The following is a 27,795-nucleotide window of genomic DNA, read 5'->3' as shown; positions in this document are numbered from 1 at the left end:
TTCCTTCAGGACAAAAGGTAGGAGACTCTTTGCCCAGGTTCTTTTTAGGCTATGTTTGGAGAATCAGAGAGCACCAAGTATGTCCATAGTCAGGTTTCCCAAACAGTGACTAATAACGACAATCCTTTCTTCTAAACCTCCAGAACGAAATAAGTAAATCACAGATATTTGAACCAAAAGGCGAAAAGTGCGTCAGGATGGAAAAAGACACAAGGGGTAAGAGCTGACTGGCAGACTGATCCGGCGCGCCCCTGGCCCATCCCTGCCCCCTCGAACTTCCGCCCTCAGCACCCCAGGGACTCTGACTGGTCCAGGCCCCGGAGCTAGCTGAGCACGTGGTAGAGCACGGTACCCTGGGGGCGGAGCCTAGGGGTAGCTGGGAAGCGACGCAGGACGTGCGTGCGTGCGTGCGTGCTCGCTCACGGCGGCGGCGGCGGAGCAGAGAGGCCAGAGCCGGAGATCGAACTGGGATCGGGCCCCGGGCGGGGGCGGTGCGAGCGGCGCCAAGCGGATCCTGGGGGCGGGGACGGAGCCGGGTCGGGCGGGACTGGAACGGAGCCCGGGAACGGGGCGGGAGGTCCTAGGGTCCCGGGTTGGGGGGGGTGGAGCCGCACTTCGTTGCCGCGGGGGTGCCGGGACTCCGGCCGCTGTGCCGCCGCCATCACGGACTTCCTGTGGGACAAGCGCACGGGCCTCGCCGCCAGAACGGTGAGCGCGCGGACATACGGACCACGGCACCGCGCGGAAAAATGGCGACCGTGGGGCGGGCGGGGTAGGATTGGATTGGGGGCAAGTGATGGAGGCGAGATTAGGAGCGGAGGAGGGTTGAACTTTGCGGAGCTCAGAGTAAGAAGATGAAGGAGGTCGGCATGCCTTAGGTGTACTTGAGAAAGCATGGAAAACTTGGGAGGGACCAAAGTAAGAGAAAGGGTGATGAGGTAGGCATAGGAGTTGCTCGAGAGATGCAAAAGAACCTGGTATTGAAGTTGGGCTAAGTAGTCCAATCCTAGCCTGAGAAGTATCACTTGAAGCTTGCTGGAAGAATTTGATGCTAGGACCGAATTCGGTGTCTCTGGATAGGAATGGAGGCCGTGAGAAGGCTTAGAAGTTGAAAAAGGTAGCCTAGAGATGTTGTGTTTTTCCTGCAAAGGCCCTGTGAGTGTCTTCAATGGCAGTGTGTTCTTTGTAAAATGGCATTTATATAGTTATGCTCATCAGCGTTGGATTACCTAGAAAAATCTTGTGCTTCCATTTTCTTGGTTTCCTTCCAGCTCTATTTGAACAAGATTGTGTCAAATTATCATCCTCCCCAATTTGAAGAGGTTGGGAAGAAGTTGCCCAGAATGGGAGCCAGATGTTGAAGTCAATTTTCTTTCTTTCTTTTTTTTTTAATAATTGGTCGTGGGGCTTGAACTCAGGGCCTAGGCACTGTCCCTGAGCTCTTCAGTTCAAGCCTAGTGCTCTACCATTGAGCCACAGCACAACTTCCGGTTTTCTGGTGGTTAACTGGAGTCTCACTGACATTCTTGCTGCCCAGACTGGCTTTGAAGCTGGATCCTCAGATCTCCCCCCTGAGTAGCTAGGATTACAGGAGTGAGCCATGGGCGCCCGGCTATGAAGTCAAAACTTTTCCACATTTGATTCTTCCTTTCCCTCACCAATGTGTCTGTCTCTGGACCTTTTTCATCTGTCCTGTTCTTTTCCATGGTTGTGACTGATTTCTCTCCAATTTCATTCCTTGAGGGGAAAAACAGATTTGTGGATCATACTATTTCCTATGCCATTAACTTGAGCTGCTCAACTCTCAGCCAAGTAGTGCTGACATTAGTTTAAAACCATTTATTCTCAAATTCATAAATATAGTAAGGGAAGGGCTAAGTGGAAAATTGACTATACTAAAACCTCTCATGATGGATTTGGTCACAGCTATGAGAGGGACAGACTTAAACCCCTAGAATATGCTAGTATTTAGTATTTGTTTTATACATACATTTCTGGAGAACTAAATTCTTGCCCTTGGGGCTATGATAATCAAGATGTACTGTTAATGACTGTAAAACATAGCTGTGTAAACTAAAGCTTTATTCTGTTGTGAAGAACTCATGATGACAGAGTTGCATATCTGAGGTTGTAGCAGGGACAAACTGGCCATCTGCATCAGCCACATTCCCTCACCTCTAATGATCTGTGGCTCAGACATGAAAGTTTTCATGGACCCATATTTGAAGAGGATGAAAGTAGAGTAGTTTGAAGAAAATAAATGTAGAACAGTTGAACTCAAGGGACTTTCTAGAGTTTGCAAACAAAATTTGTAAGTGACTGTATAGTCCCAGCAAGAAAAAAAAAAGTAACAGAAGTAGACATTAAAGATCAGAAAGCAGCTTGTCAGAACCTTTGGAAACAGCCACTCCTCGGAGGAGATTTTGAGAAACTCAAGAATTTTCCCTACCATTTTCACTTATCCTTTCCTTCCAGATGCCTCATCCCCGAAGGTACCACTCCTCAGAGAGAGGCAGCCGAGGGAGTTACCATGAACAGTATCGAAGCCGAAAGCATAAACGACGAAGAAGTCGCTCCTGGTCAAGTAGCAGTGATCGGACAAGGCGGCGCAGGCGGGAGGATAGCTACCATGTTCGTTCCCGAAGGTGAGACCTCAAGAAGAGGGCTGACTGTAGGCACTAACTTGACCATTTATTGGTTCCATGCTAAGGACACTGGGTTAAACAATTGGCAGTGGATAACAAGTTGTATAACAAAGCTGAATTATTGGCACACTTCTGTAATCTCAGCACTGGGGAGGCTGACTAAGGCAAGAGGATCAGAATTTGAAGCCAGCCTGAACTGTATAGTGAAATCCTGTCTCAAGAAACCAAATTGGCCCAAGTCTGGTGTCTTATGCCTGTAACCCTAGCTACTCAGAAGGCTGAAACCTAAGGCTCTGAGTTCAAAACGAGACTGGGCAAAAAAGTCCCCATGAAACCTTTTTGTTGTTGTTGTGGGGTTTGAACTTCTGCCTGGGCCCTGTCCCTCAGCTCAAGGCAAGTGCTCTACCACTGAAGCCACAGTGCCACTTCCAGTTTTCTGGTGGTTAATTGGAGATAAGAGTCTCATGGTTTTCCTGCCTGGGCTGGCTTTTGAACCACAATCCTCAGATCTCAGCCTCCTGAGTAGCAAGGATTACAGGCATGAGCTGTGAGACTCTTATCTCCAGTTAACCAACAGAGAACTAGAAGTAGAGCTGTGACTCAAAGCCTTGAGCAGAGAAACTCAGTGACAGTGCCCAGATCCTGAATTTAAGCCACAGTATTGGCAAAAAGGGACATCTGAGCTTGTCTTGAGGACAAGTATGAGTCAACTGTGAGAACTGTCTTCCGGTAGTGGGAAAGTATATACAAAGACTGGGCACTAGAGGTCGCTAATGAGCTAGTATGTAAGAGAAAGCTAGGTCTGTTTGATTTAAATAATTTAGTGGAATGTTCATTGAAAGGATGGAGTAGGTAGAGCAAGGCTGGGTTTTAGTTAGGAATGCTGAAGAACAAACTAGCCCTTTGTTTCTTTGTATCACATGAGAGAAGAAGTGGACATCCAAAAGGGAGTGGCTCAGCCCAGAGTGGTAGCTCACACCTGTAATCCTAGCTCCTCCGGAGGCTGAGATCTGAGAATCTCGGTTCAAAAGCTCAAGTGGTAGAGTGCTAGCCTTGAGCTGAAGAGCTGAGGGACAGTGCTCAGGCCCAAAGTTCAAGCCCTATGACCAACCAGCAAAAAGAGGGGGGTGGGGGAGGCAGGCTCCACAGATACCATTTTTATAAGGTGAAGGTGATAATCCCTACACTATTGAAACCTATTTGCAAATCCCTTTTTGGAGGCCTAGGTAATGTGCTGGTATAGGAATCCTCCCTACCTCCTCACCTTATACCTCTGGTTCTTATTCTTTAGTGAGGCAGAACCTCCTCACCATGGTATGGCAGAGAATGTGGCTTGAACAGGTATACCTGATGGGAGTTTGTTATCCATCAGCAGCTATGATGACCGTTCACCTGACCGGAGGGTATATGACCGGCGATACTGTGGCAGCTATAGGCGGAATGACTACAGTCGGGATCGGGGAGAGGCCTACTATGACACAGACTATCGGCATTCCTATGAGTATCATCGAGAGAACAGCAGTTACCGCAGCCAGCGAAGCAGCCGGAGGAAGCACAGACGGCGGAGGAGGCACAGCCGGACGTTCAGCCACTCGTCTTCGGTGAGTGTCAGCCCAGGCCCTTTCTCTCCCCACTCTTCTTCAGGCCCTCTGGGACCCTGGTAAGTGAGAAACATCCTTGTTTTCAGCTGAGCATTAGGGCATGAATGTTGAAGTGGGTTCTGAGTCTGCCTACCCTCTTAGAAGCTCTCTGACTCTTGAAGGGCCTTGGAGTCCAATTTGGAGATGGATGGGCATGAAGCCCATTGTGCCTTCCCTGGCATGTTGGGCTTAACTGTGTTGGGAGCAGCTCCTCTGCCCTGGAGGCCACCACTTTTTGATGGGGACCTTGTTTGTGAACTTCTTCTCCCAAGCCCTGGGCTCCACGGCCCCTCACAGGCGAGCTTGGGTGGGGGCAAGGGAAGACTTACGCCTGCCTGAAAGGGCTTTGTGTAGAGCATGGGGTTATGGGTGACACTGGCAACAACATCACTTCTCTGCTCTGCCCAAGCCTCTCCCTGTTCCCGTTTTGGGTTTGGGGACTTGGGATTGTGCGCCACTCTCTCTTCTCACACGGATCCGCCTTACTGCATCTGACGTGTTCCCTTCCACTGTCCCCCATCATCGTCTGTCCCCCCTGGCTGGGCGCCTGTGACCGGTGGCCCCTCCACCACCCACCCCGCCTCCCTCCGGCCCCCGCTCCGACACCTGGCTTGCTCCGATCCCCCCCGCCCCCCGACAGCAGCACAGCAGCCGGAGAGCCAAGAGTGTAGAGGACGACGCTGAGGGCCACCTCATCTACCACGTCGGGGACTGGCTACAAGAGCGATGTACAAGCCAAATCGTAACAATCCTATAGCCTTTAATGGTCCCATAGCCATCCTAACGTCCCAAGCCAACCCAAGTCACAGCCTCTTTTGCCTTTTCTCAGTGGTGTTGTTCATCTGGGTGGTTTGAGTTGCTGTTGAGAATTGACCTCTGTTGTCCACTCCCAGCTCTCATGGCCCCTGGGTTTAAAGGTGGTGGGAATCATGCAGGGGTTTTCTTCCCCTGTGACCATCTGTATCTGTTCCCTTCATCTCCTCACCCCAGGATGCTATACCCTTTTTTTTCCTTCCAATTCAGCTCACCCCCTTCCCCCTTTTCTCCCTCCCTCTCCCCGACCCTGCTCTCTTTCATTTCAGATGAAATTATTAGCACCTTAGGAGAGGGGACCTTTGGCCGAGTTGTACAGTGTGTTGATCATCGCAGGTAACTGATTGAAAGACCTGTTCCTTCTTCACACTTGCTAGGTGAAGAGAGGGTGGAGGTAGCTAGGACTTGTGTTTGATTAGCCAAAGGCAGGATTTCTTAGTCCCCACATAATACCCCATTCAATCTGAGATATTCTTGAGAACCCAACAGAACTTTCTCTGCCCAACCTACAGGGGAGGGGCTCGAGTTGCCTTGAAGATTATTAAGAATGTGGAGAAGTACAAAGAAGCAGCTCGACTTGAAATCAATGTGCTAGAGAAGATCAATGAAAAGGACCCTGACAACAAGAAGTAAGCAAGCAAAGGGCTATGTGAAGATGCTAAGTTGCAACTCTGCAGGAAAGATGGGTTAGGCAGGCAGAGGAGTCTCCATGTTCTCATCCATTCATTTTTTATTAGCCATCTTAGAGTAGTAGAACATCAGGGTAGGAATGGAGGCCTTGTGACATTCTCTAATGTATTCCTCTTGTTTTTAGAATATTGCGGTTTGGCTCTTGATCAGGATATGGAGATAATACCTCAGACATAATCCTGTGGCAGAGCACCTGTCTTTCTAACCATAATGTGAATTTGGACTAGTGATTTAGCTCAGGGGTAGAGCACTTGCCTAGAATGTTCAAGGGCCTAGTTCCGTAATGTAAAAGTTTGTTAGGCACTAGTGGCTCCCATCTATAATCCTGGCTACTCAAGGAGGTAAGATCTGAGGATGGCAGTTCCAAGCCAGCCTGGGGCGACAAATCTGAGAGATTCACCTTCAGTTAACCAGCAAAAGTCAGAACTGTAGGCATGGCTCAGGTGGTAAGAGTACCAGCTTTGAGTGAAAGCTGAGCTCGAGCTGGAGTCCCACTAAATATAAGACCTAGTACTTAATGCGCGCGTGCGCACGTGCGCGTGCACATACACACAGAGCCTGGCACCAGTGGCATACAACTAGCTACTAAGGAAGCCTATGATCCAGAGGATCATCATTTGAACCCAGCATGAGCAGAAAAATCCATAAGATTGTCTCCAAAATAATAAAGAGCTAGGCAGGTATGATTCAGTTAGTAGAGCACTTGCCTAGCAAGCACAGGTCCTGAGTTCAAACCCCAGTAATGCCCAGATTTTATGCCCAGACTGGCCTTGAATAGGGGTCCCAAGTCCATCTTACAGGATTATAGGATGAACCATCTCACATAACAGTGAATTTTTGGGGATGTGAAGTGGGAGATGGTCCTGGGGGTTGAACTCAGGGCCTAGGCATTCTCCCTGAGCTTTAGTGCTCAAGGCTAGCCCTCTACTACTTTGAGCCACAGCTCCACTCCCACCTTTTTGGTGGTTAGAGATGAGAGTGTCATGGACTTCACTGTCTGGGCTAGCTTTGAACTGGGGTCCTCAAATCTCATCCTCCTGAATAGCTAGGATTACAGGTTTTTTTGTTTTTTTGTTTGTTTGTTTTTGGGGTCTGGTCATGGGGCCTGAACTCTGGGCCTGGGCGCTGTCCCTCAGCTCTTCAGCTCAAGGCTAGAGCTCTACCACTTGAGTCACAGCGCCACTTCCGGCTTTTTTCTTTTTTGCTTATGTGGTGCTGAGGAATCGAACCCAGGGCCTCAGGCATGCAAGGCAAGCGCTCTACCACTGAGCCACCTTCCCAGCCCAGGATTACAGGTTTGAGCCACCAGTATTAGCTTTTTTTTTTTTTCTTTTTTTTCAGTCGTGGGGCTTGAACTCTGGGCTTTGGTGCTGTCTCTGCGCTCTTCAGCTCAAGGCGAGCGCTCTGAGCTTGAGCCACAGCACCACTCCCAGTTTTCTAGTGGTTTATTGGAGATAAGAGTCTCACAGACTTTGCTGCCCGGGCTGGCTTTGAACAGTGATCTTCAGATCTCAGCCTCCTGAGTAGCTAGGGTTACAGGCATGAGCCACCAGCCCCAGGCTAGCTGTTTTGTTTCGTTTTTTTGGTCAGTCGTGGGCCTTGAACTCTGGGCCTGAGCGCTGTACCTCAGCTCTTCAGCTCAAGGCTAGTGCTCTACCACTTGAGCTGCAGCGCCACTTATGGTTTTCTGGTGGTTTATTGGAGATAAGAGTTTCACGGACTTTCCTGCCTGGGTTGGCTTTGAACCGCGATCCTCAAATCTCCGCGTCCTGAGTAGCTAGGATTACAGGCGTGAGCCACCGGCGCCTGGCTAGCTGTTTTTTTTGAGACAGTGTCTCTATGTATCTCTGGCTTACCTTCTCCATTTTGAACTTGTAATACTCTTGTCTTAGCCTCCCAAGTGCTGAGACTATAGGAGTAGACCACTACCTCCAGTCTAGCATATACTTTTCAAATTATTTAAAATGTTGCAAAAAATGTTTGGAAGTTTTTCAACTAGTATCTTTTTTTGTTTGTTTGTTTCCCGGTGTTGGGGCCTGAACTCTGGGCCTGGGCGCTGTCCTTCAGCTCTTCAGCTTCAGCTCAAGGCTAGCACTCTACCACTTGAGCCGCAGTGCCACTTCCGGCTTTTTTCTTTTTGCTTATGTGGTGCTGAGGAATCGAACCAAGGGCCTCAGGCATGCAAGGCAAGCGCTCTACCACTGAGCCACCTTCCCAGCCCAACTAGTATCGTTTTTGCATGTGCCAGAGAGGCTATTCTCTAGTTGAACTGAATTTTGTTAGGATTATTAGCCAGCATGTTTTTACACAGTATGTAGAGTAAATAATTATTCATTTGGATGCTCATTAAACATCCTGCTTCCTCCTCTCTCTCTTCCCAGCCTCTGTGTCCAGATGTTTGACTGGTTTGACTACCATGGCCACATGTGTATCTCCTTTGAGCTTCTGGGCCTTAGCACCTTTGATTTCCTCAAAGACAACAACTACCTGCCATACCCCATCCACCAAGTGCACCACATGGCCTTCCAGCTGTGCCAGGCCGTCAAGTGTGAGTGGGGTGGGCCAAAGAGGACTTGGGAAGCCCTTCTGTTCATTGCACTCCATTTCTGTCTACCTGTGTACTGGGCAAGCCCCTAACTGATCAACTTAGCTGCATGGTTTTTATTCACTGTCATCCTGCATCTCTTCTGACTTAACTCCTTGAATGACATCTTCATTCATGGTGATTACTCTTATTCCACATCCAACCTAGCATGAGCTGGGAAAGAGCCTGTGAAATCAAAGCACTTAATTACCTTGTATTTCTTTCTCCTCTCTTCTGTGAGAAAATGTGGACTAGAGATTTACCTTTGTTTGAGATTAGATGCTCTCTATTCATGGCAAAGTAGTTATGGATGTGAAAGAAATAGTTCAGCTCAGGGGCCAGATATAGGAAGTCCAGCCAAGTATAGACTTCCTGAATCTTCACAGAAATGCAGTTTCACATAATTGAGTCTGCAGAAATGCAAACCAAGGTCAGAATTTAAAAACAAAAGAACTACCTACCTATACTACTCTTACCTTTTTTCCATAAGTGAGATACATATTTATATGTAAACCTTAGTCACAGCAGGCCTACTTAGGCCAAACATTTCACTTTAGGTTTTTTTTTGCCTCCAATCATCAATATTTATTGAGCATTTACAATCTATTGGACACAATAGAACGTACAGAAAATATTGTCCCTGCTCTGGAGGATCTTACATTCTGAAAGAAAAAAAATCTTTTTTTTCCTCAGTCGTGGGGCCTGAACTATGGGCCTGGGAACTGTCCCTCAGCTCTTCAGCTTGAGGCGAGTGCTTTACCACTTGAGCCACAGCACCACTTCTGACTTTTTCTGTGTTTGTGGTGCTGAGGAATAGAAACTAGGGTCACTTTAGGTTTTGTTTGTTTGGTTTGTTCTTTGGTCTGTCCTGGAGCTTGAGCTCTGGGCCTGGGTGCTGTCCCTCTTCAGCTCAAGGCTAGCACTTAACCACTTTCAGTTTTCTGAGTGGTTTATTGGAGATGAGAGTCTCACGGACTTTTGTGCCCGTGCTGACTTTGAACCAGGATCCTCAGCTCTCAGCATCCTGGATTACAGGTGTGAGTTACCGGTGCCCAGATTTCACTTGGTTTATATAGCACAGGAAGCACCCTCCAGTAATGTTGTGCCTCTGAGTGTTTAGCCTGTGGTCAGCTTGGTATCAGTTTGCTCTGACCACCTGGACCAAGTCTTACCTGGCCTTCTCCCCTACAGTCCTTCATGACAACAAGTTGACACATACGGACCTCAAACCAGAAAATATTCTCTTTGTGAATTCAGACTACGAGCTCACCTACAATCTAGAGAAGGTAAGATGATAAAATTCTCAGAATGCTCATGGGGGCAGGCAGCTGGGCCACATGAGTTTTGCTTTCTGTTTGAACCTTTTGTTGTTGGTGGTGGTCATTGCGGCTTGAACTCTGGGCCTGGGCGCTGTCTCTCAGCTCTTTAGCTCAAGGACAGCGTTCTTAATCATTTGAGCCACAGCTCTACTTCTGGCTTGTTCTCTTATGTGGTGCTGAGGAATCGAACCCAGGGCCTCATGCATTGCAAGGCAAGCACGCTACCACTGTGCCACCTTCCCAGCCTCCTTTTTATTTATTATTTTTTTGTTGGTCACGGGGCTTGAACTATGGCTTGGGTGATGTCCTGTACTCTTCAGCTCAAGGTGAGCGCTCTACCCCTTGAGACACAGCGCCACTTCCGGTTTTCTAGTGGTTTATTGGAGATAAAGAGTCTTATGGACTTTCCTGCCTCGACTGGCTTTGAATGGTGATCCTCAGATCTCAGCCTCCTAAGTAGCTAGGATTATAAGTGCCAGCCCCCAGCCCTCTTTTTATTTCTTTCTATCATATTTTCTTCCTGTCTGGTTCCAGCTTGTTAAAGCTAAAGTATTAGATAGGGTGAAAGGGAAAGATTTAAGAAGATGAAAATCAGGAGAGAAAGTGTAACATTTTGAATAGACCGAGAATGCTTCTTAAGAAACAGATGTGGGGGGCTGGGAAGGTGGCTCAGTGGTAGAGCGCTTGCCTTGCATGCCTGAGGCCCTGGGTTCGATTCTTCAGCACCACATAAGCAAAATGAAAAAAGCAGGAAGTGGCACTGTGGCTCAAGTGGTAGAGCGCTAGCCTTGAGCTGAAGAGCTGAGGGACAGCGCCCAGGCCCAGAGTTCAGGCCCCACAACCAGACCCCCCAAAAAAAAAAAAAGGAACAGATGTGGCCACGGCTGGAAATGTGCCCTAGTGGTAGAGTGCTTGCCTAGTATGCTTGAAACCCTGGGTTTGATTCCTTAGTACCACATAAAACAAAATGCCAGAACTGGAGCTATGGCTCAAGTGGTAGAGCTCTAGCCTTGAGCTGAAAAGCTGAGGGACAGCGCCCAGGCCCAGAGCTCAGGCCCCACTACCAACAATAACAACAACAACAAAAAGGGTGTGTGTGTGTGTATTTCTTTTTATGTGGTACTAAGGAATCAAACCTAGGGCTTCATGCATGCTTAGGCAAGCACTCTACCACTAAGTCATATTCCCAGCCCCTGTGTGTGTATTTCTGTGACATAGGAAAGCGCAGCTCCCTTGAATAACTGGAGATTCAAAAGCTTAACCTGCTCTCTACCACTTGACCCCTTTCCTACATGTTTCAGAAAAACTTCTCTTGAGTATATAGTCTTTCTGTATTAGAGACTGGCAAGCTATTCCATAATCATCCTTTAATCTACTCTCCCACCCCTAAAAGTACTAAAGTAACACTGTAAACTAGATTTTTCCCAGCAGTTTTGAGGCAAGCCATGATTGATTTTTTGGGGGGGGGGAGTCTGTTGGACTTGAACTCTGGGCCTGGGCACTGTCCCTCAGCTCTTCAACTCACGGCTAGCGCTCTACCACTTGAGCCACAGAGCCATTTCTGGTTTTTTGGACATAAAAGTCTCTCTCACAGCCTTTCCTGGACTTTCCTGCTGGGGCTGGCTTTGAACCGTGATCCTCAGAGATTAGCCTCCTGAGTAGCTAGGATTACAGGTGTGAGCCACCGGCACCTCACTTGGCTTTGTTTATTTAATTGCTGATACTGGAGTTTGAACTCTGGGCTTTTGACATTGCTCTGCTTTTTGTTTGATGCTCTCCCACTTAAGGCATACCTCCAACTTGGCTTTTTGCTGGATAGTTTAGAGATTGAGTCCTAAGGACTTCCCTGCCCAGACTGGCTTTGTACCTCCATCCTCAGCTCTCTTACCTCAACCTCCTGAGTAGGTAGGGTTATAGGTGAAAACCACTGGTGTCAAGCCACCATTGCTTTTTTAAGCCTCAGGAGTACCTTAGAGAATGCTGGTAGAGTCTTAGTATGTAGTGCAGAGGTTCATTCCCTTCCTGTTTTGCTCCTAGAAGCGAGATGAGCGCAGTGTGAAGAGCACAGCTGTGCGGGTGGTAGACTTTGGCAGTGCCACCTTTGACCATGAGCATCATAGTACCATTGTCTCCACTCGCCATTACCGAGCACCTGAGGTTATCCTTGGTAAGGGAGGGCAGGGTTGTCCAAATGTGTGAGGTGGTATGAGGGTGGTGTCCCCTAAAACTCCTAACACTTTTTCCTTCCCATTCCTACCCAGAGTTGGGCTGGTCTCAGCCTTGTGATGTATGGAGCATAGGCTGTATCATTTTTGAGTACTACGTTGGCTTTACTCTCTTCCAGGTAAGTGGTTGGGTATCTTGACTGCCTGGCATTTTTCTGCCCAGTTTCTTTGTGCTTGCTGAGGACATGCCTGCTCACTCTTCCATGTTGCCCAACTGGCAGCTAGTCCTCAGCAGTCTCTATTCAGACCCATAGTTCTGTCTTTTGTTTCCCAGACACATGACAACAGAGAACATCTAGCCATGATGGAAAGGATTCTGGGTCCCATCCCTTCTCGGATGATCCGAAAGACAAGGTGAACCTTGAGCAGAAGGGAGTTAACCCTTTTTATTTTGTTTCCACAGAACTGGTCAGTTTCACATAATTTTTTATTTTTCCTCAACAAATCTTACCCATTTACATTTACATGTGGAAATAAGGGAAATATCCTATAACGAGGGGAACCATCTGATTCCTCAACCTTCCCTTCCCCTCCAGAAAACAGAAATATTTTTACCGGGGCCGCTTGGATTGGGATGAGAACACATCAGCTGGCCGCTACGTTCGTGAGAATTGCAAACCTTTGCGGGTGAGCCAGGCTGGGGATCAATAGTGCCCGACCATCTAAAGTCACTTTCTTCTTAAGTTGGTTTGCTTTTGGAATGTACTCCACAGCAGAGTGTTAGGAAAGGAGGGGAGGAAAACTGAAAGAAGACATTTTTTGGTCAATAAAAGACAAGGAGTGGTTTTAATATGGAGGAAAAGGTTAGACAGCCTAACCTTCAGACTACAAGAGATCAAAGCAATGTCCTGGATTCTTTAGGTCAGGCAGGAAAGAATAAACTACTTTTGCAAAGCTTGCTTATATTTTAATGAGCTAAAGAATTCCTGATGTTGACAAGGATATACAAGTAGGAAGAACGTCCAAAGAATATGAAGGAGTAATTGTGCTAATGGGAAGATAGGTTGAGGTATGATACCAGGAACATTGGTCATGGTATGGTCTTGGTAAGGCAAGCAAAGCATTGATTCTTTTGCCAGGATTGAAGAGTAGGGACTTGAAGAAGAAAGAGGCAGAGTGTATAAGGCATCCTGCCTCACCTTTTTCCTGCTCCCTCCCCTCCCCCCACCAGCGGTATCTGACCTCAGAGGCAGAGGAACACCACCAGCTCTTCGATCTGATTGAAAGTATGCTAGAGTATGAACCTACTAAGCGGCTGACCTTAGGTGAAGCCCTTCAACATCCGTTCTTCGCCCGCCTTCGGACTGAGCCACCTAATCCCAAGTTGTGGGACTCCAGTCGGGATATCAGTCGGTGACAATGAGACCCTGGGCCCCCCTGCATCACTTACAGCAGTGGGTGCCCAGTCCAGGACACTGGTGCTTTTTTATACAAGAGAACAGAGCCGGAGCTCATTCCCTCCTGGCTCCCTATATTCCTGTGAATATGTGAAGTAGTGTAAATATGACAGAACTTGTACCAATCACTTCAACCCTTGCCTTGTACATAATGCTATTCATCCATACACTTCCCACCCTCAATTGCCTCCCCCAAAGGTAGTTGGATGGGGGCAGATTGAGGTAACCAGGTGGCATCTATCCCATGTTTTATAAGGAATTTTGTACAGTGTTTGTGAAATAAAATGACGTGCTTCATCTGACCCCCATCCCTGGCTGAGTTTGGGTTTGAGAGGAATCCCTGTTACCCTCCAGAATGAGCTAGAGCAGGTACAGCAGTTTAGCCTGTCCTAGAGGTCCCAAAGGGTAGGATCGCATTTCTTGGAGGCTAACTTGGAGAGAGGTTATAGGATAGCATTTTTCTTACCTGGGGTAGTGAGGGCTGGGAAAGGGGCCTGCCTAATAGTCGTTAGGCTGCAAATCCTGGGCTTTTCGAGACCCGCAGAGGGTGGAACTCGCCCAACTTGCATTTTGGGACACTAGCGTGGTCAGGGTTCCTGCGCGAGACTACCTGGGAAATGTAGTTCGTTGACGGAGTGCTGTCACGTGAGCAAGTGCGGACTTTAGCTGCTGAGGCGGGCCTGGGCGTGTCACGTGAGGGTCTTCCATCTCGCTAAGACGCAGGCGCGACCAGCTGCTGCGAGGCTTCTTGTAGTCCTTCCGGTCGATTTAGCCAATCGGTGCACTGGGAGCCGGGCGGACAGAGAGCGCTTGGAGAGCCACTGCCGCGGCAGGGGCGTGGAGGGTAGGGACTGGCCCAGTCCTCCGTTGCAAACATGGCTCAGAGCAGAGACGGCGGGAACCCTTTCGCCGAGTCGGGCGAACTTGACAACCCTTTTCAGGTGACTTGCGAAGGCCTCCTTTAGCCAGTCGGATTCATGTGTCTCCGTTGTGTCGGGTCGGGCAAACTACGGTTCACACTCGTCACCTTAATCTATCGAAGTGCCGGCACGTGGGGGGTGATGGTGACTCCCGACCGGCGAGCACCGGGGGCGGGCCCTGTCCTGTAAGGAGCTGGTAGTGGAAGTGAGATGTGACAGACGTGGAAGCAAATGTTGGGACCACAACGTGGCTCCAAAAGTGCAGTACTTGGAGCCAGGGGCAGTTTAGGAGGAGTCCTCCTAGGTTGTGGGAGGGATTGAATGCCAGCTGAGCTCAGGTCAGGTCTCTGCTCTCAGGACCCAGCTGTGATTCAGCACCGACCCAGCACTCAGTATGCCACGCTTGATGTCTACAACCCTTTTGAGAACCGCGAGGTAAGCTGCTGGAGAGGACAGACGAGCCAGAATGGGGAGAATGTGCCAGTAAGCCCAGTCTGGGTACTGAGTATTTCCTGCATGCTGAGGAAAAACCGTGGTTGAAGCTCCCAGAGAGATACTAGTCTGACCTGGTATACCTAATCTTAAGGACTCGGGGGCTTAGGGGTCATCTGAATTAAGCTCTAACAGTCTGGAGAGGGCCAGAGGGCAAGGTGTGAACCAGTTCTCTGGAAAGACTTCCTTGAAGAAACTTAAGATTGGGGCAGGTAGATGCAAGGAATAGAAGTCTGTTGGACCCATTGAAATAGGAAAATGGTGGGCTTAACAAGTTAAGAATTGGATATGGAAATAAGTATTTTCAGTTCTTGCTAAGAATTGGAATGGGGATCAAAGAAACTAGCTTTGTAACTGGAACAAAGACTGCTGCCTTATGTCCTGAATTGTGGTTCTAACAATTTCCCAAGAGACACTAGATTCCTGTGTCCTAGGGACCAGACAATCTCTAAGGCCTTTTTCCCAACAGCCCCCACCTCCTTATGAGCTTCCTGCCCCAGCCCCTGCTCCATTACCACCACCCTCAGCTCCCTCCTTGCAGCCCTCCAGAAAGCTCAGCCCCAAGGAACCCAAGAACTATGGCTCCTACAGCACTCAGGTGAAGGGTGTGTGCAGGTGGGGGCTTGGGAGAGGGACCAGTCATGAAGCCAGAGACTTACTCATCCCTCTGTTCATGCTTGGTAGGCTTCAGCTGCAGCAGCCACAGCTGAGTTGTTAAAGAAACAGGAGGAACTCAACAGGAAAGCAGAGGAGTTGGACCGAAGAGAGCGAGAGCTTCAACATGTTGCCCTGGGGGGCACAGCCAGTAAGTGAACTCTTGGTAGGGTAAGGAAAAGCATATATGAGTTTGGAAAAAGCAAAAAAAAAAAAAAAAAAATACTAAGATCTGTACATTTAGACTATTGAGCTTGCATTGTGGAAATACTGTTTATTAGCCATGTGCTTCTGGGAAATTTCTTTGTTATTTACTTACAGTGCTAGAGATCTAATCTAGGACCTTATACATACTAGGTAAGGGCTAATGCCACTGAGCTATGTTCCCAGACTCTTCCTTGGTTACCTAATCTTGAGCACCTCAATTTTTTTATTTGTAAAATGAGAATATCGGCATTAGTGGCTCATGCCCATAATTCTAGCTATTCGGAAAGCTGAAATCAGAGGATCACAGTTCAAAGCCAGCCTGGGCAGGAAAGTCCATGAGACTTTTTTTTTAGGGGGTGGGGGTGGGGTCCGGTCATGGAGCCTGAACTCTGGGCTTGGGTGCTGTCCCTCAGCTCTTCAGCTCAAGGCTAGCGCTCTATCACTGAGCCACCTTCCTAGCCCCCCATGAGACTCTTTATCTCCAGTTAACCACCAGAAAATCGGAAGTAGCCATGTGGCTCAAGGGGTAGAGCACTTGCCCTGAGCTAAAGAGCTGAGGGACAGCGCCCAGGCCTGAGTTCAAGTCTCATGACCAACCAGGAGAAAAAAAAAAAAAAAGAATAATCATATCTGACATGATTATTGTGAAGGTTTAAGCAAAGTCATATACTGAGAGTTCTTGGCATAGTGCTTAGGTTTTGCAAATCATAATGAACATTTGCTATTACTATTATTTTTTCCACTCTTTGTCTCCTTGGACTTTGAATTGAAAAGATAGTGATAGAAGTAAGGGAGAGTGATTGCCTCCTTCCTAAGGTCTTCCTGCTCTCTTGATACTTTACAGGTCGACAGAACAATTGGCCCCCTCTACCTTCTTTTTGCCCAGTTCAGCCCTGCTTTTTCCAGGACATCTCCATGGAGATCCCCCAAGAATTTCAGAAGACAGTATCCACCATGTACTACCTCTGGATGTGTGAGTGATAAGAGGCCTTTAGGAGAAAATTTATAGATAGAGATTTCTTAAATGCCCCAGAACACACTCACTGAGAGCCAGATAGTTCACTTTTTCACATTTGATTATTCGGGTAGTTTCTCCAGGAATCTTCCTGCATTACTCCTTCTACTGTATTTGAAACTTACCAGCCTGCTAACAAGTATATATTTTGTCTCACCTGGCCTGGAATTCACTGTGTAGCCTGTACTGGCCTCAAACCTCAGCCTCCCAAGTGCTGAAATTAACAGGTGTAGGTTACCACACCCAGCTCATAAACACATTCTTAACTCTTTTTTTTTTGGGGGGTCCGGTCGTGGGGCCTGAACTCTGGGCATGGGTGCTGTCCCTCAGCTCTTCAGCTCAAGGCTAGCACTCTACCACTTGAGCCACAGCGCCACTTCTGGCTTTTTTCTTATGTGGTGCTGAGGAATCGAACCCAGGGCCTCAAGCATGCAAGGCAAGTGCTCTACCACTGAGCCACCTTCCTAGCCCACAACATTCTTAACTCTTATTAAAAGTCTTTTCTAGGGGATCAGACATGACATTTATTTGTCTTGTGTTCCCTTTCTTATGCCGCCACTTTTGGTGAGCATTGGCGATGTCTGTTTGTGCGTGTGAAGCAGCCTTTATTGTAATCCAGAACAGCCTACCATTCTCTCCTTTATCTTTAGGCAGCACTCTGGCTCTTCTCCTGAACTTCCTCGCCTGCCTGGCCAGTTTCTGTGTGGAGACCAGCAATGGCTCAGGCTTTGGGCTTTCTCTGCTCTGGGTTCTCCTTTTCACTCCCTGCTCCTTTGTCTGCTGGTACCGCCCCATGTATAAGGCTTTCCGGTAAGTGAGGGATGGATGATGGGAGGCTGGGGTGGAACTCACATCAGATCTTCTAGCTCTAATCCTGCCCACTCCCCATTTTTTTTTTCTTTTTGCAGGAGTGACAGTTCATTCAATTTCTTCGTTTTCTTCTTCATTTTCTTCGTCCAGGATGTATTCTTTGTCCTCCAGGCCATTGGCATCCCAGGTTGGGGGTTCAGGTCTGTGAGGCTGTCATCTGCTCTCATTCTTTCCTTCCACTCCTCTAGAAAAGCCGGCACAGGTATTGGGTAGGACTTAACTGGCAAGATGAAATTTGTGCCAGATGCCAGTGGCTTACCAATAATCCTAGCTACTCAGGAGGCCTAGCCAGTAAAGTCTGTGCATGAGCCTCTATCTCTAATTAGCCAACGAAAAGCCAGACTGGAGGTATGGCTCAAGTGCTAGAACAAAGAAAGGAGAGTAAAAGCACAAGTTCCTGAGTTGCAGCCTCGGTACCAGCACATAAAAAAGACCCCCCGCCCTTTTGGATGTGCTAGTTTAATGAGAGACAGAATATACTTAGAATACAGACCAGACAACTCTAGATAGGCAGAGATTGAGGGGAGAAAGGCTGCGGAGGGTGGCTCTGAGAAGGCTTCCTGGAGGAGGTTATATAACCATAGTTGAAGAAACAGGAGCAGACTTAATAGAGAAGAGTCTGTTTGGAGTAAGGATGCCTGCCCGGCAGGCCTTAAGAGAGCGAAGAGCTAATGGTTCAAAAACTGGAGCTAAACTGTGAAGAGAGTGGTGGTAGCGGGAATTGTGGTTCATGGAATGCTGCCAGACTGGCAGGGGAGTAACCGCTGATGGGAGGGGTAGGAAATACAGCATGTTTGCCACATACTCAGCAGAGAAACTGTGAGGATGGCAGCCCTGCTGTGAGGAGCCTCTGCTCACCAGCTCATGCTTTCTCCACAGTGGCTGGGTTTCTGCTGTGGTGGAGGTGAAGGCCAACATGGCTGTAGCTGTGTTCATGCTGCTGGTTGCCCTGCTATTCACAGGCATCGCTGTACTGGGAATCGTGATGCTGAAGCGGGTGAGGGACTGGAAGGTGGGGCCAGAAGGGTGAGCTCATGGGTCCCTAGGGCCTGAGTGGAACATCAGGAGCAACAGGGGCAGGCCAGGCTGAGGGGCGGGTTCTCAGCTAATGGACCTTTGGGGTGTACATGGGTGTATGTGCGTGTGTGCACGCTGGATAGTCAGAGCCCAGAAGAAAAAGTGGGAGCAGCAGGCTGGTGAATGGTGGTGGGTGTCTTGTGGTTGCAGGGTGCCAGGGTCTGGCCTATGCTGTAACATCTCTACCCTCTTCTTGCAGATTCACTCCCTGTATCGCCGCACCGGTGCCAGCTTTCAGAAGGCCCAGCAAGAATTTGCTGCTGGCGTCTTCTCTAACCCTGCAGTTCGAACTGCAGCTGCTAATGCAGCTGCTGGGGCTGCTGAAAATGCCTTCCGCACTCCATGACCCCTTACCAGGATGCCCTGGCTCGGCCACTTGATGTAGGCCCTGACATAGCCTCCATCCCTGAGGTCTCTGGGACTTGGGGAGAGACATCACTACTTGATGGTTTCTGTATAGTGCCCCCAGTTGTACAGTCATGACTCCTGAACCTGACTTGGGGCGGTGGGGAGTCCACCTTGACCCAGTGACTGCTCACCCTTCCTCTCCCGTCAGGTCACACTGCTGCCATTTCTCACACTCCCCAATAGAGCCTCCCTCTGCTGTGCCAAGGCTGTCGCTTCGGTTATTTAAATAAAAAGGAAGTGTAACTGAACTCACTGGCTTACTGAATTTTTACTAGGACTTTAAAAAATTATGAAAGAGGGCTGGGAAGGTGGCTCAGTGGTAGAGCGCTTGCCTTGCATGCCTGAGGCCCTGGGTTCGATTCCTCAGCACCACATAAGCAAAAAGAAAAAAGCCGGAAGTGGCGCTGTGGCTCAAGTAGTAGAGCACTAGCCTTGAGCTGAAGAGCTGAGGGACAGTGCCCAGGCCCAGAGTTCAGGCCCCACGACCGGACCCCCAAAAAAAAATTATGAAAGAGAAAAAATATGGAAGACTGGAGTTGGAAGCTGAATGGGGAAAGGGGGGGGACCTGGCTTGAGGGTCACCTGTGAGCAGTGGGGGACAGGGTGGCAGAACCAGATAGCCGGAGCAGGAAGTCTTTGGTTGGGAGCGGAAATGTAGAGACACCAGGAAGTGTAGCCCTCCACTCCTCTCCCTTAATGATGTGGAAGAGCCTGCTGCCTGTGCCAGGAGCGCTGCGCCAGCGCCCGAGAGGCTGGACAGGGCACAAGTGGGTTTGGAATAATCATTAGCAACTGGGCAGGGGGGTCCGGGCAAGCTTCCGGCAAAGCCCCTGCTTCGGGCTCGCCTCGCCCTAACACCCCGCCTCCCTCTGGTCTGCGTGGAACTACAGCTTCCAGGGTGCACCACGCGGCCACGCCCCTCTTCGCTTCATGTCCGTCCCCACCCCCGCCTCCACGGCCCGACCCGCTGCAGCCTGAGCTGGGGGAGCGGAGCATGGTGGGGAGGGGAGCGGGGCGGGCGATCCGGGAGGCCGCGGCGCCGCGGCCTCTCCCCACCAGGCACCCCGGATCCCACTGGACACCCTGAAGGCACACCGACCGCGCCTCTAGAGTCACCCCTACCGACTCCTCCCCTCTTCTCTAGACTTCTTTCCATCCCTCTCGCCTTTACCCATCCCACCCTTCTTTGGGCTCCGACCGCCGCCCTCTTCTCACTCTGGCACCGGCCCTTCTCGGCGCCCCTCTTCCCTAAGGAGATGCGATGAACCAGTGTCCCCGCGTCCTCGCCACCCTGGGCAAGGTGCCCGTCCGGTGCCCGTGGTGGGGAGGGAGCACCCCGCGGTCCCTCCGTGACGCCCCTCCCTTGGCCCCCCCCACAGCTGGCGTCCCTGGGCGATGCCCCAGAGGACCCAGCCAGGGGGTGGGCTCTAGAGCGAGGGGAGTGGAGAGGAGAAAGGACGGGGCCTTGGGCGCCTCTGAGATGCTCCCAAGCGCCAAGGGGGCCCGAGAGCGGTGCAGGCAGCCCAGTGGCAGGCATGATGCCCTCGCCTAGTGACTCCAGCCGCTCGCTAACCAGCCGGCCCAGCACCCGGGGCCTTACCCACCTCCGCCTCCACCGACCCTGGCTGCAGGCCCTGCTCACTCTGGGGCTGGCCCAGGTCCTCCTGGGCATCCTGGTGGTAACCTTCAGCATGGTGGCCTCTTCTGTCACCACCACCGAGAGCATCAAGAGGTCCTGCCCATCTTGGGCTGGGTTCTCGGTGAGTTGGGTTCAAAGGGTGCACAGTAGTGGGGTGGGGGAGGCTCCTCAGGCCCCACTCCTCGCCAGCCATAAGCCTATATCCTCCCCTCTCCTCCCTATCCTGGTCCTGTCCCTCCTTGCAGGGATGGGTGCATCCTGTGGCGAGGGGCTCACTCAGGTGCCTCCCCTGCTAGGCTAAGCCTCTGCCCACTCTGTCCCCAGCTGGCGTTCTCCGGGGTGGTTGGCATTGTGACCTGGAAGCGGCCATTCACTCTAGTGGTAGGTGCAGGGGTCCAATGCCCACTGGGAGGCAAGTGCCCAGCACCAGAGGGGATGCCCACTTATGTCTTCAGGAAGGGAATTGGCTCTCCAGATGGTGCCAGACAGGCACAAAGTGTGTGTGAAAAAGGGTGGCTCCATCTGTGGTAGAGGGGTACTCAGAAAGTTCATGCCCTAAATTAGCACCCTCTTTCCCCCCAGATCTCTTTCTTCTCCTTGCTTTCGGTGCTCTGTGTCATGCTCAGCATGGCTGGCTCTGTTCTCTCCTGTAAGAATGCTCAGCTGGCCCGGGACTTTCGAGATTGCTCCATGGTGAGATTTGAGGCTGGTTTGGGGAAGCATGCAGGACATTTGAGTTGGTCATGACCCTGGCTGCCTCACTTTCCCTATTTCCCACTCAGGACGGAAATGTCTGTGTGTGCTGTCCTCCTGTTCCCCTACTCCGGCCCTGTCCAGAGTCAGGACAGGAACTGAAAGTTGCCCTTAACTCCACCTGTGATGAAGCCCGAGGGGCCCTCAAGGTGAGCGTGCCTGCCCTATTCCTTCCCATAGCAGGGTTTGGTGCGATTTACCTGCGTTCACTCCTCTACTTTTTTCCCTTCCCTAGAACCTGCTTTTCAGTGTCTGTGGGCTCACAGTTTGTGCTGCCATAATTTGTACCCTCTCTGCTATTGTATGCTGTGTTCAAATCTTCTCCCTGGACCTTGTGCATACGGTGAGAGGGGAACTAGGATCAAGCCCTATGGCAAGAACCAGGGATGTGTGTTGGGACTGGGCCTGGAGAGGTGGTAGCTACAGGTTTGGATTCTGAGCAAGGCAAACTGCTCTGAGGTGTGTGATGCTAGTCTAGGACCAGGAGAGGGGGCTTTAGAGAGAGTGTGGCTGGGGTAGAATCAAGAAGGGCCTAGAGGGCTGGGAAGGTGGCTCAGTGGTAGAGCGCTTGCCTTGCATGCCTGAGGCCCTGGGTTCGATTCCTCAGCACCACATAAGCAAAAAGAAAAAAAGCCAGAAGTGGTGCTGTGGCTCAAGTGGTAGAGTGCTAGCCTTGAGCTGAAGAGCTGAGGGACAGCGCCCAGGCCCAGAGTTCAGGCCCCATGACCAGACCCCCCCCCCAAAAAAAGAGAAGGTGCTAGATGTAGGCGGCATAAAGGATGGACAGCCCTGTGGTAACAGAAAACAAGTGGCAACTCTGGACACAATGAGGCTGTAAAGAAGAGGAATTTCTGGGTAAAGGCGCAGAGTCCGGGGGTGGAGGGGGGAGGGGTGTTAAGGCACTAGTTATGGGAGAGGAGGTGTTACAACTATAGCAACATGAAGTGGTCAGGGCCATAAAAATAAAGTAGATGGGGGCTGAGAAGGTGGCTCAGTGGTAGAGTGCTTGCGTTGCATGCATGAGGCCCTGGGTTCAATTCCTTAGTACCACATAAGCAGAAAAAGCCAGAGTGATGCTGTAGCTCAAGGGATAGAGCACTAGCCTTGAGCTGAAGAGCTGAAGGACAGCGCCCAGACCCAGAGTTCAGGCCCCACAGCCTGAACTTGGATGTTTGGAACCCAAGGTGGAGCTATATTTCCAGAAACCAGTCTCATAGACCTGTTTGTCTCCCCCTCCTCCAGCAGCTGGCCCCTGAGCACTCAGTTTCAGGCCCCCTGGGTTCTCTGGCCTGTACGTCATCGCCTCCAGCCCCCCTCCTACACACCATGTTGGACTTGGAGGAATTTGTACCGCCTGTGCCCCCACCACCTTACTACCCCCCAGAGTATACCTGCAGCTCAGAAACAGATGCACAGAGGTGAGGCTGGGTAAGGAACTGGAGAAGGGGACTGGGGCTGGGAAAGGATCTTTGTGAAGTAGGAGCTATTTTCCAGGATTTGATCTTCTCCCTCATCCTACCAGCATCACATACAATGGCTCCATGGACAGCCCCGTGCCCTTGTACCCTACTGATTGCCCCCCTTCTTATGAGGCTGTTATGGGGCTACGAGGAGACAGCCAGGTGAGAACAGGGCTTGGTGTGGCTGGGCAGCATGGGGTAGAGTCTGGAAAGCTGAGCAAGCTGTAGTTGCTGGATAAGGATAATAGTCCCATGGTCTCTAGAGTACTAGTGCAAACACTGTCATCTTTGATTTTTTTCCCTTTGGCCTGGTGAAATGGGTAGGAGAGGAACTATCATTTCTATCTTACAGATGTGGAAACCGAGGCCCCTTTAAGTTAAGTGATGCATGCAGTGACCCAGCTGGTCTGGAATCTAGGTCTCCAGAGCTGTTTCTAGCACCTGGGATGGCCATGACAGTGTGAAGGGCTGGACCTTTGCCCTGTGTCTTTTGCAGGCCACTCTGTTTGATCCCCAGCTACATGATGGCTCCTGTATCTGTGAGAGAGTGGCCTCCATTGTAGATGGTAAGTAGCAAATGAGAAGGAAGGGACAAGGCCCGGACTTCCAGGGGCAACAGGATTGGGTGGGAGTAAAAGGAGGGGAAAGCAAGGCCAAGCTGGTAATGTAGGGGACGGATGAGGGCTGTGGCTTCTTGAACCCTGGATCTGTGTTTTGTTTCCCCCAAGATAAAACTGGAGGCAACTGGCCCGGGGAGAGGCTAGGGTTTGGGAAAAGAGGAGTTGCCTGGCTGGGCCCATGGGCTGTTGATATTCAGCGCCCCCTGCCGCCCACAGTGTCCATGGACAGCGGGTCTCTGGTGCTGTCGGCCATCGGTGACCTCCCCGGGGGCTCCAGCCCATCCGAGGACTCGTGCCTGCTGGAGCTGCAGGGTTCCGTGCGCTCCGTTGATTACGTGCTCTTCCGCTCTATCCAGCGCAGCCGCGCCGGCTACTGCCTCAGCCTGGACTGCGGCCTGCGAGGCCCCTTCGAGGACAGCCCCTTGCCTCGACGCCCCCCACGGGCGGCCCGCTCCTATTCCTGCTCTGCCCCTGAGGCCCCGCCCCCGCTGGGTGCCCCCACAGCTGCGCGCAGCTGTCACCGGCTGGAGGGCTGGCCGCCCTGGGTGGGGCCCTGCTTCCCCGAGCTGAGGCGGCGGGTACCCCGGGGAGGCAGCCGCCCTGGGGCCACCCCTCCCACCCGAGCCCCCACTCGACGCTTCAGCGATAGCTCAGGTTCTCTCACCCCACCGGGGCACCGGCCTCCTCATCCGGTTCCCCCGCCACCGCTGCTGCTGCCAAGGTCCCACAGCGACCCGGGCATCACCACCTCCAACGACACTGGTGAGCAACCCCCTGGGTACAGGGGAGGGGGAGCACTGGGAATTAGAGGGTCAGGGAGGCCCTGGATTCAAGGCCCCTGAGAAGGAAGAAAGGAAGCAGAACATTCCTGCGTGCTATGCATGTCTTCAGTGATCACCTCTGGGGGAGATGGGTTCCACAGCTCCCAACCTTGGGCTACTAACCCATCCTCTGCAAGCCTTAGAGCAGGTATAATCACAGCGCCTCCACTCAATGGTGCTGTGGACTCGCTGAGAAGGAAGGTAATGCACACACTCTGCAGCCATTCCCTGCACCTGACCTAGAAGCCAAGCAGGGACAGACAGACATGCTTAGTCTTAGAAAGAAAAGTCAGGCACACAAACACTTGACACAAGCACAGAAAGGAAAATCAGGCACAGGAACACTTGACACGAGCACAGAAAGTGCTTGTCATTACCTTGAGGTGCCAGAGCTCAGAAGGTTCTGGCACTGTAGGCTTGCCTGCCTGCACTGTACCATTTAGTGGCTGGCAGACATGAGCAGAGATGGAGATGTAGAAGCCATGAAAACTCCTCTGGGCCTGCGGTGTCCCCAAAGGCCTCCCGCTCAGTCCCTATCTCTCCTCTCCAGCTGACTTCAGGGACCTTTATACCAAAGTGCTTGAGGAAGAAGTTGCCTCTGTTTCCTCTGCAGATACAGGTTAGCCGTATAGTTGGCATCTGTAAGGTGAGGGGTGGGGAGCACTGCCTGATCCTCTCTGCACCCTTCTTTCTTTTTTCTTTTTCTTTTCTTTTTTTAATTCTTTTTGTTGGTTGTGGGGCTTGAACTCGGCCTGGCACTGTACCTCAGCTCTTCAGCTCAAGGTGACTATTCTATTACTTGAGCCACCGTGCCACTTCTGGTTTTCTGGTAGTTAATTGGAGATAAGAGTCTCATGGACTTCCCTTGCCCGGGCTGGCTTTGAACCATGATCCTCAAATCTCAACCTCCTGAGAAGCTAGGATTACAAGTGTGAGCCACCCGCACCTGGCTTGCACCCTACTTTACTCTCTTCTCCCTTTGTCTCCGCAGGGCTCTGCTCTGAAGCCTGCCTCTTTCGCCTTGCCCACTGTCCTTCCCCCAAGTTGCTTCGTGCCCGTTCAGCTGAGAAAAGGCGCCCTGTGCCCACCTTCCAGAAGGTTCCCCTGCCCTCAGGCCCTGCACCTGCCCACTCTCTGGGGGACCTGAAAGGGAGCTGGCCAGGCCGGGGTCTGGTCACTCGGTTCCTCCAGATGTCCAGAAAGTCCCCAGACCCCACTGGGACTGGAGCCCATGGACATAAGCAAGTAAGCATTAGGAGAGACAGAAAAGATCCCTGGGAAAGCCTAGAACTTTAGGCTAGGTCATACCAATGCCCTCTTTTCCAGGTGCCCCGGAGTCCTTGGGGCCGGCCAGGCCGTGAGAGCCTCCACCTTCGCAGCTGTGGCGATCTGAGCTCTGGCTCTTCCCTTCGAAGGCTCCTGTCTGGCCGCAGGCTGGAACGTGGAACCCGTCCGCAAAGCCTCAGCCTCAATGCAGGCAGTAGGGAGACTGGGCTCTGACCTGAGTTTCTTGTCCCACTGAACAGATCTACATGAAGGCTGGAGCCTCGGGCCCCAGCTGGTTGGGACCAGCATCCCCAACACTCCCTTGCACTGGCTGGCACAAAAAGAAATTGCTGTATACATCCCAAAGTGTCCCTTTTCCCTCCTACCTCTGGGGGCTCCTGCTGCTTGCCTCAGCCCCTCCAGACTATGGGAGCTTCTATCCTGTGCTGCATGAGTATTCAGGCTGTGGGGGGAGACGCACCTGCTTTCTGCATCAGAGGCGGAAAAACTCTCTCCAGCATGAGAGTGGCTCTTTCTGATCTCAGGGGCAAAGGCAAGTCTTGGTGTTTAAGTACAGGGAGACTTGTGCCTGGGTGATGTATTGGAGAGGCAGGCAAGAAGAGTCAGAGATTCTGGGTGGCCTCTCAGCTCTGCCACCTCTAGCTGCATGACTTTGGGCAAGTTATTTAACTCCAATTGCCTCATCTGTAAACCATTGTGGAAATGAATGTTTGTAAGCTCTTAACACTAAGCCTTCAATAAATTTCAATTTTCCCCTTCTCTCCTGCACTGTTTTTATTTTTTCTATTCTCAATGAAATTTGTGCGGATACCTTAATACTAAGTAAACTCAAGATACTATGTCTGGAAACATCATTGGAGCTCTCCTTTTCATAGCAAAAGATTTGGATGTGGCACTGTAGCTCAAGTGGTAGAGCGCTAGCCTTGAGCTGAAGAGCCGAGGGACAGCGCCCAGGCCCAGAGTTCAAGCGCCACAACTGAAAAAAAAAAAAGAAAGAAAGAAAGAAAAAAAAAAAAAAGATTTTCTCTATTCCTTCCACTGTGTGTGTGTGTGTGTGTGTGTGTGTGTGTGTGTGTGTGTGTGTGTGTGTGTGTGTGTGTGTGTGTGTGTGTGTGTGTGTGTGTGTGTGTGTGTGTGTGTGTGTGTGTGTGTTCAAGTACTGGGGCCTGAGCACTGTCCCTGAGCTGCTTTTGCTCAAGGTGAGCATTCTGCCATTTGAGCCACAATGCCACTTCTGGCTTTTTCTGTTTATGTGGCACTGAGGAACCCAATCCAACCAGCATATCCAACCAGCATGTTAGGTAAGCACTCTATCACTAAGCCACCTTCCTAGCCCTTTTTTTGGGGGGGTCTGGTTGTGGGGCCTGAACTCTGGGCCTGGGCGCTGTCCCTCAGCTCTTCAGCTCAAGGCTAGCGTTCTACCACTTGAGTCACAGTGCCACTTCTGGCTTTTTTCTTTTTGCTTATGTGGTGCTGAGGAATCGAACCCAGGGCCTCATGCATGCAAGGCAAGCGCTCTACCACTGAGCCACCTTCCCAGCCCCCCCCTTTTTTTTGTCAGTGTGGAGCTGACCTCTGGGTCTGGATACTGTCCCTCAGCTCTTCAGCTGAAGGCCAGCACTCTACCACTTGAGCCACAGCATCACTTCTGGCTTTTCCTCCTTATGTGGTATTAAGGAATTGAACCCAGGGCCTCATTCATGCAAGGCAAGCACTCTACCACTGAGCCACCTTCCCAGCCCCCAGCCCTTTACTTTTTTTTTTTTTTTTTGTTGGTCGTGGGGTTTGCACTCTGGGCTTGAGCACTGTCCCTGCACTCTTCATTCAGTTCAAGGTGAGCGCTCTACTGCTTGAGCCACAGTGCCACTTCTGGTTTTCTAGTAGTTTATTGTAGATAAGAGTCTCGAGGACTTTCCTGCCTGGGTTGGCTTGAACTGTGATCCTCAGATCTCAGCCTCCAGCGTAGCTAGGATTACAGCCTCCTGCGTAGCTAGGATTACAGGTGAGAGGCACCAGCGCCTGGCTTTACTTTTACTTTTTTATTTTTTGCTTGTCTTGGGTCTTGAACTTGGGGCATGGGCACTATCCCTGAGCTCTTTTGCTCATGGCTGATACTCTACCACTTTGAGCTACAGTGCCACTTCTGGTTTTCTGGTGGTTAATTGGAGATAAGAATCTCACAGACTTTCCTGCTCAGGCTGGCTTTGAATCTTGAACTGTGATCTATAGATCTCCCAGAGTGGCTAGAATTGCAGGCAT

General features: G+C 50.8%; 3 protein-coding genes across 9 annotated transcripts; all 3 read left to right on the top strand.

Moving 5' to 3' along the window:
- Positions 1-604: 604 nt before the first annotated feature.
- LOC138815507 (dual specificity protein kinase CLK2) lies at positions 605-13,621 on the top strand. Of its 5 annotated transcripts, none has more exons than XM_070004953.1 (13): positions 605-708; positions 2,476-2,645; positions 4,021-4,246; positions 4,929-5,013; positions 5,368-5,434; positions 5,611-5,727; positions 8,170-8,336; positions 9,564-9,658; positions 11,729-11,858; positions 11,953-12,035; positions 12,191-12,270; positions 12,453-12,543; positions 13,088-13,621. In XM_070004953.1, exons 2-13 carry the CDS (start codon positions 2,476-2,478, stop codon positions 13,271-13,273), a joined length of 1,497 nt encoding a protein of 498 aa, XP_069861054.1. In that variant the 5' UTR covers positions 605-708; the 3' UTR covers positions 13,274-13,621. The 5 variants fall into 5 exon arrangements, with proteins under 5 accessions (XP_069861054.1, XP_069861052.1, XP_069861053.1 ...); XM_070004951.1 differs by having other exon boundaries at positions 4,926-5,013; XM_070004952.1 differs by having other exon boundaries at positions 4,018-4,246.
- Positions 13,622-14,072: 451 nt separating this feature from the next.
- LOC138815509 (secretory carrier-associated membrane protein 3) lies at positions 14,073-19,204 on the top strand. Its single transcript, XM_070004955.1, has 9 exons — positions 14,073-14,254; positions 14,591-14,668; positions 15,195-15,323; positions 15,410-15,530; positions 16,431-16,559; positions 17,252-17,411; positions 17,510-17,611; positions 18,351-18,468; positions 18,748-19,204. Exons 1-9 carry the CDS (start codon positions 14,189-14,191, stop codon positions 18,892-18,894), a joined length of 1,050 nt encoding a protein of 349 aa, XP_069861056.1. The 5' UTR covers positions 14,073-14,188; the 3' UTR covers positions 18,895-19,204.
- A 690-nt stretch (positions 19,205-19,894) lies between these two features.
- On the top strand, positions 19,895-26,295 carry LOC138815506 (protein ENTREP3). 3 transcript variants are annotated; one of them, XM_070004948.1, is made up of 12 exons: positions 19,895-20,716; positions 20,920-20,976; positions 21,178-21,288; positions 21,378-21,497; positions 21,584-21,691; positions 22,594-22,766; positions 22,871-22,970; positions 23,305-23,374; positions 23,645-24,190; positions 24,800-24,868; positions 25,241-25,494; positions 25,576-26,295. In XM_070004948.1, exons 1-12 carry the CDS (start codon positions 20,492-20,494, stop codon positions 25,747-25,749), a joined length of 2,007 nt encoding a protein of 668 aa, XP_069861049.1. In that variant the 5' UTR covers positions 19,895-20,491; the 3' UTR covers positions 25,750-26,295. The 3 variants fall into 3 exon arrangements, with proteins under 3 accessions (XP_069861049.1, XP_069861048.1, XP_069861050.1); XM_070004947.1 differs by having other exon boundaries at positions 22,591-22,766; XM_070004949.1 differs by lacking the exon at positions 20,920-20,976 and having other exon boundaries at positions 22,591-22,766.
- Positions 26,296-27,795: the final 1,500 nt, after the last annotated feature.

This window comes from Dipodomys merriami, unplaced genomic scaffold (assembly GCF_024711535.1).
Source record: "Dipodomys merriami isolate MVZ:Mamm:240054 unplaced genomic scaffold, mDipMer1.0.p SCAF_644, whole genome shotgun sequence".
Classification (NCBI taxonomy): domain Eukaryota; kingdom Metazoa; phylum Chordata; class Mammalia; order Rodentia; family Heteromyidae; genus Dipodomys; species Dipodomys merriami.
This window is presented reverse-complemented; position numbering and strand designations above follow the sequence as displayed.